The 16,020-nt window shown below is 40.9% G+C and overlaps 1 protein-coding gene across 1 annotated transcript; it reads left to right on the forward strand.

Annotated features, from left to right (window-relative positions):
* Window positions 1-732: 732 nt before the first annotated feature.
* On the forward strand, window positions 733-15,867 carry phyhiplb (phytanoyl-CoA 2-hydroxylase interacting protein-like b). The gene is made up of 5 exons (XM_085427770.1): window positions 733-1,387; window positions 9,083-9,279; window positions 10,677-10,851; window positions 12,808-12,925; window positions 14,363-15,867. Exons 1-5 carry the CDS (start codon window positions 1,282-1,284, stop codon window positions 14,904-14,906), a joined length of 1,140 nt encoding a protein of 379 aa, XP_085283896.1. The 5' UTR covers window positions 733-1,281; the 3' UTR covers window positions 14,907-15,867.
* The last annotated feature ends 153 nt before the right edge of the window (window positions 15,868-16,020 follow it).

Genomic DNA, 16,020 nt, shown 5'->3' on the forward strand with positions numbered 1-16,020 from the left:
TTTTCTTGTCTGTCTCAACTTCAGAGATGATGATGATGATGCTGTGACAGTGTGTTTCCCCAGAAGAGTTAGGGTGACTCTCCTCTATACGGTTCACTGCACTCCCTCCCTCTTTTTGTGGTTTTAAGCACCATGACTCAAGAGGGGGAATAGACGCAGCTGCAGAATCCGTTGTCCGCTGACTAGATAAGCACTCTGGCCTCTCCTCCGGGCTTCTTGTATAACACTTGAACAAAAACAAATAGAAAGTGACACCTCCTCAGTCTGATGCTCCCATGTGGAGCATGGAGACGAGGGAAGACTGCTTTAGGAGATATAAGAATGAGAATGACTCCATGATGATGAGCCACAACTTCTGTATAATCAAATGCTGTTATTAAAGGCAGCCTGAAGCCTTGCTTAGCCACAGTGTGGTCTACGCCTGCACTTGACCTTCCTGTTCCTGGGAGGCACTGATAAAAAAGGGTGTAGAGGTCTAATGGAGATAATTACACACCCACACCCAGTATAAAGTGTGGTTTTCTGGCTATGATATGTTATTATGCGCCAACATGTCTAAAGAGCGAGAGGATTCGTCACCTAAATGGAAAAGCAGAGGTAAGCCTGGTCATTCGTTATGTCCTGCAGCATGTCAGAGTCGTCCCACTGCTCATTACCGCCTGGACCACTTGCACCTGCGCTCCTGCACAAAAAGGGGACTACACCTCACCAAATAAGGACATGTGAGAGCCTCGTTGGGGATGACGTTAAACGTGAAATGGGGAAGAACGGGAGCGCGTGGACCGTTTAGATGAGGGACCTAACGTGGAAAAGGAACGCCGAGCTAATCTGGTTACATAAGAAGCCATTGTATTTCCAGAACGTCTCTGCGCTAATCTGCTGAACTATTCATGCTCAACTGTCCCGCGGCGGCGTAACATACAGGACGGGCGCGCGCACACTTGTGGCTCTGAAGGCTCAGAAGCTTCTTCTGCTTTTGGCAGCGTGTGAAACAAGATAAATACATACAGTGATATACGTTCACGGATCCCCGCAAAAGCTGCCATGCCTCATTTTGCAACTGGCGGCGTGTGCTGCTCGCGCCCGTGACGATTCCGCTGACGCGCCAATAGCCGCACCACCCCAGAGAGACAGAGGAGAGCTGCGAGCGACTGACTGGACACCAGTCTCTCTTTCTCTTTCTTTTCCCACCCCTTAACGACCGCGGACGGACGCCTTCTGCTGTGCAAAACCCGTGGACGAAATTTAAACTACTAACATCATCCAGGCTCTTCTGCAGAGATGGAGGTACCAGGTTTGGCGCACAACATCAGCAGTCCATTAAGTCCCTGCGAGGGGATGATCAAGGACCTAAGCTTGGACGCCATACAGTTATGCGAACGAGATGGTAAGGGGGGATTGTCTGCTTCTCACTGGGGTGCTGACATATCTCCGCATAACGCCAGTGCATTAGGCCGCTTTGTTAGTTTCGGAGTCGCTGCAGGCATGCAGTCAGTTTGTCAGTGTTTGTCTCTGCGTGCTGTATGTACCCTTATTGTGTGGCAGTAATAGGGGCAGCTGGCTCCGCTGGTTCCTCGGATGGATGAATGGATGGTGCGCTTGTGCGTGCTCGGAATAGCTGAGCGTCTTTACAGTGGCAATAAGGTCTTGGCTCAAAATGAATGTGTACTGCTTAACTTGGAGGCAGGAATCTTAGTCTAAATGATGAGTGTCTTGATTTCAGCACCACAGACATGGACAGAGGCCGGCTGCCACCCCGCCTTTAATCGCTAATTCTCTTCCATCTTCCAAAGGAGCTGCCTTTTCCCATGTATGCTCACTTACTGCATGTCATCCTGCAAATTTTATAATTACAAACGAGACGCTCTTTAGTTGCTATCCCACCCCCAGTTCCCATAAAAGTCTCCCCTGCGCTCACGTTTATAATTCATCAAGTCTTCCAGCTGCGCCCGTGCTGTGTGTTGTCTGTGGCTCACTTCTTCGAATCAAAAGTTTTCCGAATATTTATCATTAAACGAAGAGCTGAAACTATTCCCATCATAGAAAACGAGGCTTCATAAACCAGGCTTGTAATGCGAAAATTGACAAGTAGCTGCACGAAGAGGCTTAACCCCGACGCGAATTGAATGGTGGGGAAAGAAAAAAGGCAAGTCATCATCAGGAGAGAATGAGAGGCAGAAACATGGCTGCACCCACATGTGTTCTCAGGCGGTGCAGCCCTACACACCCATCAGTGCAATTACACAGCGCTAATTCCACATCTGCGTCAAGACTCCTGCTCACAGAGGTGCCTCTTAATTAAGATTGGAAATTAATTCACATGAAATATGATCACACCTTTTCATTGTGTAATTGGGTTCATTTTTTTTCTTCATAAGTTTCTATGCCAGATTGATTTGTATGTGTACACAGGCTGGTTAGGGCATCCAAGGTGTCAGTGATGTATCTTTATTAAGTCTCCTCGGTCACTGTAAAATCTTTTAGCTGCCAGAGTGTATACCCCTTAGAGCTGATTCTAAACGGTATATACGCGATGCTGCCCGTTTCAAATGATCACTGTGCTAGCCTTTGTGCTTTCTGTGCTGCAGGTTTACTGCTGAGCCAAAACAGCCACTTTCTTAGTTTCCAAGAAGGCTACTCAGTGTAAATATTATCTGTGTGTGTCCTTGAGACACCCACATACTCTGTTTATGAAGCAACACAGTGACAATGTCCACCTTCTGTGCGAATTCTTCAGGACAAGTAGTTGTTCTTGTACAAGTATTGTCAATGGGTTAGTTGAAACTGTTTATAATGTGTCTGATAGGAACAAACGCCCCGAGTACTGTGGACAAAACTTGAACTTCATGAAGAGATTAGGAAAAAACAATTTATGTATGGATTTTTGTGCAGATTATCTTCATACTCCCATAAATATTTAGTGTTGCCACATTAAGGTGGAGCACATCTGTAAAACTACAGATTTCAGCTTGTTTGGATAACTTTCTTTCTTTTTTAAGAATGGTTTGTAGATTTTTCCCAGTCTCTGAATTTTATCACCTGAGCCTCATATTATATTATATTATATTATATTATATTATATTATATTATATTATATTATATTATATAGTTTGCACTGTCCCAGCCACACCCTTTCTAAAAGACTGGATCACTCGCTCTTACCTTTCCTGGAAATGGATTGTTATCTTATCCAATCAATGCGTACATTTTTCTCAAGGTCCGCATTCATTTCACTGTTCCACAGCTTTCTAAATTTATCTTCCAAATCATTAATATTTTATTATCAGATGAGAGGCTTCTATGCCTATGCTGACCCAGCAGATGGGTGCATATAGCTTCAGTAGGCTTACTGTCTGTGGGAAAGGGCACTCTCCAACACAGTGAAGACTGTTTGGGAATTTCAGTGCACAAAAGGAATGGTCGGACACAAGTCGTTTCTGTGTGTCCAGTTTTAGACGGGGTGTTAATGGTTCAGTTTAGTGATGGGGCTGTGACATGAGTAGGTGGGTGTCGGGCAAGTTTTGCTGAGAATGAAGAGTAGTACAAGTCACAGCATCAGCTCATGTGAGCAGAGTTTGTCTGCTGGTGTTCTCCATAGTCTATGGATCGCTCCCCCGATGCTGTGCTGGATAAATTTGTCACCAACCCCTGTAAGGCTGACAAGGACCACCATTTTGATTTTATATCCACAGTTAATACGCATTTCCAGAACGTAATCAAATCCACGCTGCATGTCTCACATGGCCTTTGTGCCGTACCCGCTGATGTGATGAAGTTGCCATGATGGATGGCTGCTATTAATGCAACTAAGCAGTGTGACTGTGCTCTTTGAAATCTCTCTGAAACAGCGGTAACATACTAGCATGCGCATTTCCAGAATGGACAGGTGCACTGATAAGTCAATACATGGATGCATTTTTAATCCCTTGACAGTGGACCTGAGAACATCATGAAATTGTTCTGAGATCAAGCTGGCAGTGAAGGACTGAAAGTCTTTATAAAGATAGCTGTTGTCCTCCTAAATCAAGCAATTTCTTCTTTTTTTTCTAGCTCAATCAACTGAATTTTTTTTCTTATTCCAACAGCTGACAAACCCTTTTTGAAATTACTGACATTATCACCAGTCACGTGTTTACTGCTAACAGTAAATTTCAGAATGCTAAAATGATCAATTGAAAATAGGAACAAAGATATAAAGTTTCATTATGTTCATTTTTTATTAGCTCAAACATGCTGTGTCACAGTCGAGCAGGGCTGGAGTCAATGAGTGAAAGTAGCGATGCTCCTTGTGGTCATACAGACATATTCTTGGAATCAAAGCTACATCCACTAACAATTTCTATCCAAAACACTTCTGCAGAGCCATTTCTCTATGGCCTTTTCTCCTACACACACTCACTCGAACGGTGCAGCCATCCATTTAAATTAATTTTGGTGCGTGGCTCCAGTCATTCACATCTGCGAAAATGGCTATAGACTCCTGTGATTAAAAAAATACTCTGTGGACACACGGAAAAGCCTATCCAGTATGTATCAACATGATACAACAGCAGGTCTGCCTTATGTCATACAGCGTCATCTGAGTAAGCTGGCATTTTAGTTTGGCTGTGTTCACTGTGAGCAGTTGTGTCTCATGACTGTGCTGGCAAGAGTTGGAGGTACATATTATGCAGTCACTTATTGACCGTGTAACATATTCACTTGCACTTGACCGCTCTACGAGATGCTTCAAAGCATCATTGATAACAGTGGCGTCTGACCTTGAAAAGCCACTGCAAACATTTATGCTTATTTTTCTTTCTTTTTTCACTGCTGGTATACAAAAATCCCTCGCTGCAGAAACTCAAAACATGAAATGTAAAAAAACACAAGTCTGAGATTTGGAGATTCATATTTTGTGCAAATGAGCACTGATGATTCATTCTGGTCTCTGAAAAGTCTTTAAAAAAACCCCTCTGTATTGATTTTGTTGATTTTGAACCTACTTAACTAAAGACTGCATTATTAAATTATCGTTACTCATCTTTGTTTGGTGTTCGGGGGCTTACTGATGTCTAAAAGGTGGAACATAGACTGCGTAACCTGATGAACGGGGCATTGTTTAACTCACTCTGAGAGAAAGATGTTTTTCCGTTGGCGGCTTCTCTCACTCCCAGCATGATCTCTGTCCCGGTCTAGCCTGTGCATTGAGAAGAACAAAGGCGTGATTTTTTTTTTCTTTTTTTTGCAAGCATCTATGCCTAGTGTCTGTTGTGTTGCTCATGTCTGCAGATCAATTTTACATCGAGCACTGCAACTTAAAATGTAGGAGGCTTGTCTGTCTGAGTACCTACTTGTGCACTCAGAAACAATAATCCGACATACAGTGCTCAGAAATGTGTTGTTGTTGTTTTTTTTATCATTAAACTTGATTGAAAGTTTATTTGTTTTGAATTCAAGAAGTTTCAAATGGAAGCATAATGTAGTCTCACATCATGGAAACTCCAACCACCAAGAGAGTTCATTTACATTGCTTAAATGGTCTAAATGGAAATCAAATCACTTTCCTCTTGCTGGTAAAGAGTGCCAACAAGTAATTTATAATTTGGAGGCAGGTGTGACTGGAACGAATCCCACCATAAAGAGCCATTAGGATGGCTCCATGTATGCATGTTAACAAGATTTATATTGATCCTTCTGCACTATTGCTTTTCCCTGTGGCGTTAGACTGTTTGCACAGTAAAAGGGCAATAACCAATATGGTCCATTTCTTAAACTCGTCTGAGGCTTTTCATCTTTTAAGATTGTTTTTGTTTTTTCTATAGGGCCGATATTTCCGTGGCCTGCTCTTTGGTGCTCTGCTGTGCATCTACAGATCTTGCATGTTATTTTGAACTCCCGGTGCATATGTGCACAGCATGAGTAATCTGTGCTCATAAGCTCTCAAGCATTTGCTCCAAAACAGACTCTTGTCTTGCTTGATAAAGATCAAGCAAAATTTCGCCCCCTCCTAATAAACAGCATAAGGAAATGGAGTAAATCGACAGAAAATAACAGCGGCTTATTACAGTATATTGTGTTAAAAATTATGATTCAGCAAAATGAACACTGGCGTCAAACATAGCACGTTAATTTAAAAAGGAAGGAGGTTTTAGTCTTCCTGAGCAAAGCCATGAAAGGTTCTGCTTTCTCCCTTACCGCCTGACCTTCATCCCGTTTGGTGTTCTTCATCATTCGTCTTGTGCTCTTGCAGCCCCAGAGGATTCAGACCTGAGCTTAACACTGGCTCTGACAAAGCTGGTGAACACAAGATTAGCTAGATTAGCTGGTATCAGTTAGATATCATTTATTCATTTTAGCCTCTTTTGGGGTTTTTTGTTTTTGTATATTTTGCACACGTCACTCTTCAACCTAACCAATTCAAAGCCAAACTTCACCTCTTTCTCCTTTTAACCTGTCAATTGTCTGTATATATGTCTATAGCTCTTCACATTAGTACCATTTCCTTTTCCCTTCAGCTTTCAGAGCTTGTTTTCCCTAATAGCACAACCTTTACTGTGACTGAGTTGCCTCAATAGTGTTCTGTAGGTGATTTCTGACTGCATTTGGAAAGCTTCACTGCCTCAGTGTAATGCTCTTCATCTGCAGGTTAATTAGGAGAGCATTAGAGTAAACGAGGTAAATGAGTATTGTGGAGTTGCAGAGAGATGGGAGGGCAAAGACCTGCATGGGGTCTAGTTTTTAGTGAAAACATCAATGTTGACATTAACAATTTAGGGAGCAGAGGACAAGCAACCTACTCCGCACAACACAGCGAGTGAGCTAGCAGGTTTTCCATCTTTGATGTTTGATGTCGGTTAATGTTTACAGTTGTATACTGAAGGTGGCCAGAATTAGAGAATTGTTTATTTGCACAGTATTTTTATAAGCAGGCTTCATTTTACATTTGAAAATCTATAAGAAATCCTTGCCATTGTTTCACTTCCTTTGGGGTATATTTCATCTTTTGCTGACATGAATGTCAGAGAATGACAACAGGCCTGGTAGTTTTCTTGAATCTGTTAAAGGTCAGCAAACAAAGTCTCAGGTGGGACTTTATGTAAGCTTCATGTGCTTACATCACTGTCTGCTCTGTGCTGACTCGGTGGAGCGTTTTCTGTCAAAGGTCCGCGTCGTCACGTCTTCCGTTCACTCTCTCTGTCTGGTCTGAGCCAAACCTATCAGCTCAGTGTGTTTAAGTATAATGAGATGGACTTTAAAAGCAATAGGATGAGGTGGTTTCACAAATCAAAGAAGCGCAGTAGGGCCAAGCATGATCGTACAGTCAGTCATGCTGGATCGGGTTATGATTTAACATCTGGTATCTTTACATATTTACATATGCAGGATCCTTTTCCCATAGGTCCCAAAAAAGTCCGGGTCATGACATGTTGGTAGAGATAATAAATGTTATGTCCAAATGCAATAACTTAGTCATGCAAAGGTCCTTGCACTAAAGTCCACAACATGTGTTACGTTTTAATTAAAATGAGCAACAGTTTTGCCCAAGTGTGTAACAGGAGGTCTTTTTAAATCGAAGATGATGGTAATCAGCTAGTTGTGATTAGAAACTAGTGATTAGGACAAAAGTAAGTAGGGGGTCTGGTCTGGTGTGATTTAATGTGGTGATGAAGGACATAAATGTGCCTCCTAATGGATTTTTTTTTTTTTTCTAAATTGGTCAGAAGTCATGATTTTAGAAGGTAAAAAAGGTTCTTAAAATGAATCAGTCTACCGATGCTCTACTGCTAGTGTTGTATGGAGGTGAGGCAGGAGTGTCCACACTACCAATTATAGGATTAGTCTTTTATCTCGCTCCCTCTCATTTGATGAACAGAGATAGTTTTTTATGCTTCACTGGTTCTGCCATTGTTGACACTGTATTGAATCCAACCATGTTTCGAATCACTCCCAAACACCGCATTCTTGAATTTTACTCACTCTTGTTTAGACCCCAGAGCATACACAGAAAACACATTGTTGCCGTGCCAAGTGGGCGTCCCATAGTGTGACGCAAAGTCTATATTCATCCTAATCTTACAAAGCTCTTATTCAACCCGGTTTTGACATTTCATTAGCCTCTCTGTGCACTTTGGGTAGAAAGCCTTTGCTACATGTTACAGTGGCCTATAGTGCGTGACATCTATGCAGCTCAGATAAAATTGAGATTTATTCATTTCTTTGAATGAGAGCAATGGAAGCTTTTTGTCTTAGTCAAATACACTAGGTACTGGGTATGAAAATGTAGCATGTAGCTTAAACCAGAATTGCATTTTCCTTATTTCCCAGAGCACAGAAGCCACACCCACCTGCTGGAATCTTTTGTTTCCAAAGGGGCAGCCAGTCAGAAAAACAAAGATGGATAAATAAGATATTTAAGGATCGCTTTTAGTCATGTAAAGTGAGTCTAATAGTGCACAAGATAACAAACATAGATTTGGAAATTGACATAATGGGCCTCCGTTAAAGAAGAAAGAGGAAAGAAAAAAGCTCCTCTGACATTCACTGGCATTTTAAATGTTATGGTTCTGGGCTTATGTGCAGGGCCTGCACTGTGACAGCTGTGTTTTATCCTTAAAACTGATCATAAACAGACCAATCTGTGCCAAGACGAGAGGGGATTCAAGCATTTAAAATATTTAATGGCGCATATGTTCTGGAGAGCTAATAGGTGTACATGTGTAGAGGGACTGATGTGTTGCCATGGAAACACACTGTATATGGCAGTCAGTAACGCAGCAGGTTTTTGTGTGTGACTGTGACATGGTGGCTATATTACCCAGTGTGCTGCCAGTGGAATAATTCCTGCTATATGTTTAGGTATAGCGGGAGTAAGTTAGGTTTAAAGGTGTACTGATGACTTGATGCGGTTATAATGATGATTTGTCACTGGTCAATGTGTCTTCAGACATAGATCATCAAATAATTTAAGTGCTAGGAGACACAACTATTATTGTATAAAATGTAAACCAGAACCTGATGTTTATTCAGAGGATTTCTAGACTAAATTTGAACCACATCGTTTCATTATGGTGTCTTTTTTTTCCTCTCCTGGACTGTGCAGGAAGTAAATCCCAGGACGGCAGCATCTCTGAGATGGAGGAGCTCCCAGTTCCTCAGAACATCAAGATTAGCAACATCACCTGTGACTCTTTCAAGATCTGCTGGGACATGGAGGCACGCAGCAAGGAGCGCATCACGCACTATTTCATTGACCTGAACAAGAAGGAGAACAAAAACTCAAACAAGTTCAAACACAAGGTAATGCTCAAGTAAGGGAGGCGCATAAATACCATTTAAAGATTTCAGTGCTATTGTTATAGCAAAGGCAGCAAATATTGAATTTCAGCAGAAAGGGAAAAACTCCAGGCACAGCACAGCCATCTGCTACGACCGGCTGAGGGATGAGGGGGAAAGAGAAGAGAGCAAAGAGAGTATCTTTAACCAAATGATTTTAAAAAAAAAAGCAATTTTACATTTTATTATTTAACCAGCTAATCGTTTCCTTTCGGTTGAATCCTTTTTTAAAAGCAGGTCTCCGGGCCAGAGGTGTGCAACAGCAACTATGAGCAATATAAGACAGCTGTTACACATGTTGCACAAAAGCAGTATATTCATATTTTTGCCAGCACAAAGGAAAGCAACAGCTGTATAGTTCTGCATGAATACAGGCAATACTTTGCACAACAGTTATTAAAATATATTAAACCACTGCTGTACATTTCCATTATTATTCTTGTTTAATAATTATACTCTATAATCTGCCATAAACCTAAATCTATTCATATTTTATGAACAGTTAATTAAATTATAGTATTAAATTCAAATTTTCTGAGAAACCTGTGGCTTAGAAAAAAAACTCTGCTCAATTTGATGTTTTTGATGAAACTTCAGTTAATTCTACATTTCTTCTACTTCTGACAGAAGAATGAGCTTTTCACCTTAATTATCATACTGTCAGTAGTGCTTTAGATAGATGTTGCCGTGCTCTAAACATCTAGTGTAATGCTAATTATTGATCTTTGTAAACAGAAATGATTAGTGTTGACACTGTTTTACCTCAAGACGACCTTACCTTTTCATGCTTGAGGCAAGATGAACTCATTTCAAGGTGGTTTTGTTCAAAGAATCCACGGTCAGCTGTCACTTTGAGCTCTGAAAGGCTAGTACCGCTCTCACAGCCTTCTCTGCCAGCTCGTTCACGACGCAGTCAAGAGTCTGGTTTGATAATCTTACCGACTTGTGTCATCAGCCTCCTCACACTGCTGGGGCTGTGTCACTGAGTGTTTCTCCTTTCTGCTCTGGAGTAGCAGGCGACCCCATACTAATGTTTTGATTTTGGCGCAGGAGCAGTGTCGGTGGGTTGATGGGCTGACTCTGTTGCTAGGCAGGGGCTCTTGGTCCAATCAATGAGCTGCTATGGCCCACCGATTTTTGGGTTGTGGGGGGTTGTTGTTGGGGGTGAAGTGTATAGTTTACATTTACACAAATGAGAAGCCGTGGCTGCTACCTGCAGCCAGTAACATAGGGTAATATATCTATGTGTGTGGCTACAAGTGTCTTTATAAGGAGTTTCTTTCTGACTAATTCCTTCCTGCCAACACTCACTCACTTTTTCCATTCCACTCTGTCCTCTTTTACTCCTTCCATCCCTCCAGGATGTTCCTACCAAACTGGTGGCCAAGGCAGTACCCCTGCCCATGACGGTCCGGGGCCACTGGTTCCTGAGCCCACGCACAGAGTACACAGTGGCTGTCCAGACTGCATCAAAACAGGCTGATGGGGACTACTCCGTGTCTGAGTGGAGCGAAATTATTGAATTCTGCACTGCTGGTGAGGAATATGGTGCTTTGATGAATGCATGCACTTCTAGGATATGTGACATCAGTCTTGGCTTTAATTTTGGGTGAGCCTGAGTTAATTATAGAGAACGATAATGGAAGAGAGAAGAGTACAATGGAGTAAAGGCTAGAGCATTAATGAGGGAGAAGGTAAGAGGGAAGCTAATATACGGAGTGGAAGGAAAGGATTATAACAAAGAAGGGCTGAGAGGAGCTGTGCTGTTTATCTCCTGATGCAGAGGTCTCGGAGTTCAACGTCATTGTCTGGGGACCAGGATGGGGGAAGGGAGGTATGGCATGGGTGGATGAGGAGGGACATCACTGGGGTTAATGATGTCCAATTCCAGTTTAGGGTGATTGTTGCATCTCACTTTCTCTACACTTTGAAGTGCCAAATAACTTGAGGGTCAACACTCATGATAGCAGAGCAGAGTTATTTATTATAGTTTTTTTATTTTCTAATTAGTCTTTATTTTTATCTCCTTGTGACTTTTTGTTTTTAATCCATACTAAAATAATACTTACTAAAAAAGTAGGGCACTAGACCTAATTTCCTCTGCATTTTTATTTTACTTTAATTAGTTGTCAAAGTTCACAAAATTGTTAGTTTACATTTTTTTCAAAAGTTTTTAGTTTTTTCTAGTTTTTATTTTTTATTTAACTAAAATGTGTTTTCACTTCTAGTTTTCATTCTTAGTGTAGTTTTAGTTTATTTTTATTTATTTGTTTTTATTTTATTTAGGACAGTGCATGTTAATGAACATACATGTAAAAAAAAAAATTACATGAATGTAAACATATCAGATTAAAGCCAAGGGCTAATTTCCATCTGTTGTCCATAAAACATAAAAAAATAGACATAATTCATAAAAAATTCATAATTCATTCATAATAAAAACTCCATCACCAAACTCACACATACACACCATTCTATTCCCAAATAAAACATTAAAACTATACAACTTATTCATGATCACACACTTGATTTGTCCATAACCAGTTTAGTATATGTAATCAAAGTATTGGACAAAGAGATATTATAACCTGATGATGGGAAAATATAAAACATAACATTCTGTAAAGTCCATCAAAAATCCAATCTTAAAAAATTAATAGAATTACTAAAATTAGTAAGCTTTATCTTCTGGCAACTGTAATATCAAGACATTATTTTAGGACAATCTATCTAACAGCTGAAATATTTCAGTCTGGACCAAACAGGTGGACTATCAGTGCCTGTAGAACAGCTATACAATCAAATAAAATAGATGAGGAGAGGCAGTTTAAATCTGAAGAAGAATGACAGGCAAGTGAAGAGTGTGAGCTGTGTCACAGTAAGAAGCTGAAGAAGGAGAATGCTAAATGAAGCTGTTGAGCCCGGCACGAGATGCACGTCCTGTCACCAAAACCAGTCGAACATGTCGATGTCAAATGCATTTTTCCTCTGCACGTAGAAAGCTGCGGCTTTGTGCTCCATCAATCTATATAAAAGTCAGCCTTTTTGACATTAAACATTTACAGTGTCAGGATAAAGCGGATGTCTTCTTTCATTTTCATTCAAGGTACTGAGAATTTTAACCGGTTACCTGTGGTGATGTGTTTGGTGCCTGTGGGAAAATAGCCATGGGGAAAATGCATTCATGATTTTTTTTATATGCTTTGGAGAAAGTCCACTCGCCGTTGAGTACATCCATTTATCGAAAATGTTTTTGGGCTTCATGCTGAGTCATATCTAAATGGAAAAGTTAAAGATGGAAAAATGCCAGGATCCTTAATGCATGGTTCATATTTCATCCTAACCGGTGCTTCTAGTGGGTCTCGTTTTGTTTTTTTAATGTTTACATTTACTAATACTAATGGCATTAATGACAAAATGCTGATAGCATGTATACAGATTTCTAATCTGCTTTTGTAGAAATCATTTTTACAAAAATGTTTCTTTCTCCAGATTACTCCACAGTGCATCTAAACCAGCTGCTGGAGAAGGCGGAGGTCATTGCTGGGCGGATGCTGCCTTTCTCTGTCTTCTACAGAAACCAGAATAAAGAGTACTTTGATCATGCCAGGTGGGCATAACTTTATGATTTTCTTCTTTATTACATTACAAAGAAAGAAGTTAAAGCCTGGACCTAACTGAGCTTCCATGTCATTCTGTATCTAAAGAGTTGGCTGTTATATTGTTGGGTTAACACATCTGCCAACTTGCATGGCTCACTGCAACACACATTTCTAGCAAACTTCTCCGGCTCACTCCTTTCTGGTCATGTTTTATACAATACAGTTTACAAGCATGTGGGTAACATGGTATCAGAAAAATGTGTTGCTCTTCAGCTGCTAAAGCAAAACAAAACCAGATTCAGCTGCATTGGTTTCATGAATCTGCAGAAATAAGTACTCGAGCAGCCAGCCATTTTTCCCCCCAGTAAACAATGCTACGCATGCACATCAAACGAAAAGCCAGGTCTTTCTTCTACACTTTGATTTGTTTGAAAGCTCCATGTAGCTGACAGACAATAGCTGGCAGTTGTTCGGGAATGTAGTCAAAAGAAAAACAAAAATAACACGAGTATGACAGGAAAAGAAGGGATATCTCTGGAGTGGTCTACTACTGTTTACTGAAGCATTGTGCAGCTAGAGTGAACTGATTTTTATCTCGTTTCATGTGAGTGAATTTTCTTCCACTTTTGGCCTCTTTTCTCCTCCTTTTAACGGAGTGACTGTTTTCTCTCCTATCACCCTGTCCCTCAGAGGTAATGCTCACAGCTTAACAAAGCACAGTCTCTGTACTAAAGCCACAGCTTGTGGGCAGTCTTTTGTTGGTGCTACACAGCATGATGTCATCTGGATAGTCATCTCCCTTTTGCTGAGTTGTAGCTGCTACAGTGTACCGTGCGCCTGTTAAACTGCGTCATCATGTGGCGAGTAAGAGTACTGACAGTACCGCTCACATGAGGCTCTTAACACTTGTGGTTGGAGCTGAATAGTCCATAAAGCCCATGACAAAGCTTGAAATATGGATATAATAAGAACCTCTGGAGTGATAGCTGTATGAATTGCCGTAATAATTACAGTTCCATTATTGGGACTTTGCTGCTCAGATTCCCTCTGTGGAGAAGAAAGTGTATGCAGCTGCCACAGATGCTTTGAATGTTCAGTTGTTAATCTGAAAGCTGCTTTTGTTTTATAGCAGTTTGTCATAATGAAAAAAACCAAACAGCTCATTGGAATATTTTCACCCCCGGGATTCCAATGACACAAACTGGACTAAGCTAAATGTGATTACTATAAAACTTTTTGTATTATGAGGCTCAGTATTCAAGATGTTTTGCATCTTACGCATTCAGTTTATTTCCCATGTGTTACAAATTCCAGAAAATTGCTCTTTCATTTCCAAATTAAAACCTGGTGCCACTCTCTCCAGTATTTACAAAAACTACTTTGATTGCCAGAGAAATGCAAAAACAGAATAAAACAGATTTCATTCCTTTGTTTGCAAACTTCAGGGAGGCGCAAGAAAACCGGATGCTGCCCTCTATTAAAGACAACAGTGGCAGCCATGGCTCTCCCATCAGTGGTAAGCTGGAGGGCATCTTTTTCAGCTGCAACACAGAGTTCAACACTGGCAAGCCCCCGCAGGATTCCCCGTATGGTCGCCATCGCTTTGAGGTGCGGGCTGATGCGCTCTTCAACCCTGACACCAACCTGTACTTTGGAGACTTCTACTGTATGTATACAGCCTACCACTATGTGATTCTGGTTCTAGCACCGAAAGGCTCAAGGGGTGATGAGTTTTGTAAGCAGAGGCTTCCTTTGCTCGACATTACCAACAACCGTTTCCTTACCTGCAAGCAGTTTGAAGAGGGTGATGGTGGTTTGGTGTTTCACCACGCCCAAGATGTCATCTTGGAGGTGATCTACACAGAGCCTGTAGACCTATCCTTGGGCACAGTGGCAGAGATCAGTGGGCACCAGCTGATGAGTCTCTCCACAGTAAATGCCAAGAAGGATCCCAGCTGCAAGACCTGCAACATCAGCGTGGGACGCTAGGGGAAACAGCAGAATGTTTAAAAGGAAAAAGAGCGTAGGAGGGGGGGGGGGAGTAACTGACCTCTACTCACACAAAGGAAGTCCACATGTACTGATGAAGCAGACCAACACATGCATGAAGCAGATTTAGTAGGCTAACACCAACATATCTCTGACACTGCTCTGTACTCTCAAAAGACCATCATTCCCAAAGAAGAGTGGAGAAAAAGACGAAGGTACACCACTCTGACACCTGCACCATTGTCTACTCATCTGAGGGTGGGTTATCCTAATGTTGAAAACAGAAACACATAAAGATATCTTAGGAGTCAGCAGACTGAAATATGTAAACCTGGGACACCGACGACACAGATCCATCTACTCATCCGGCAAGTCACACTTACAAAACCCTTTAACTGTACTAACAAACATGGGCTGCTTCATTTCAATTTCCTGTTGTTTCTCAAATCAGTTGTCCCATACTTTATTGGCCTATGCCTTGCTCTTATAGATATACTGTTAACTGCCCACTGTGTGTGTGGACAATTTCTTTTTTCTGATTACATTGTCTTATTTTATTGTCATTTTTTACGATGTTTGATTGTCATTGAACAGTTGACAAATTGTTTTTACCTCCTCCTAGTGGCATGGACTGGTACTACAATTTTCTAGGGCTGCAGCATCGATAGTCATCTTGATTTATACCAAAGGTATTAAAAACCAGACATAAAACCGCTGTGGAATCTTAACCGTACTAATGCAACAGCCTCTGAAATGTGTATTCACCGAGTCTTTGATGACCAAGAGTGAACTATTTGTTTTTAAAAAAAAAAAAAAAAAAAAGAAAAGCATGATGCAGTTCTGTGCAGCATGAGTTTGAAAGCTGTCAGTACCTCTGTCATAGCAACCTTTTCTGCAACAGTCATTCTTATTTCGTTGTAGTTAGTGCAAAGAAAGAAAGTGGAACCTTAAACTGTGTTTATTAGAATAAATGTGAAAAAATATTTATTTTTATTGATACATTCATATATTATATATAGATATATAGAAAACTATATAAACCAGAAGTGCACAATGTTAAAAGCTCTGATCATTGTCAACAACGGCATTTAGGGGGGATAAACTTCATATAGGC

Source organism: Rhamphochromis longiceps, linkage group LG13 (genome assembly GCF_057381845.1).
Source record: "Rhamphochromis longiceps isolate RC_006_pf linkage group LG13, R_longiceps_female_GT1.1, whole genome shotgun sequence".
NCBI classification, from domain to species: domain Eukaryota; kingdom Metazoa; phylum Chordata; class Actinopteri; order Cichliformes; family Cichlidae; genus Rhamphochromis; species Rhamphochromis longiceps.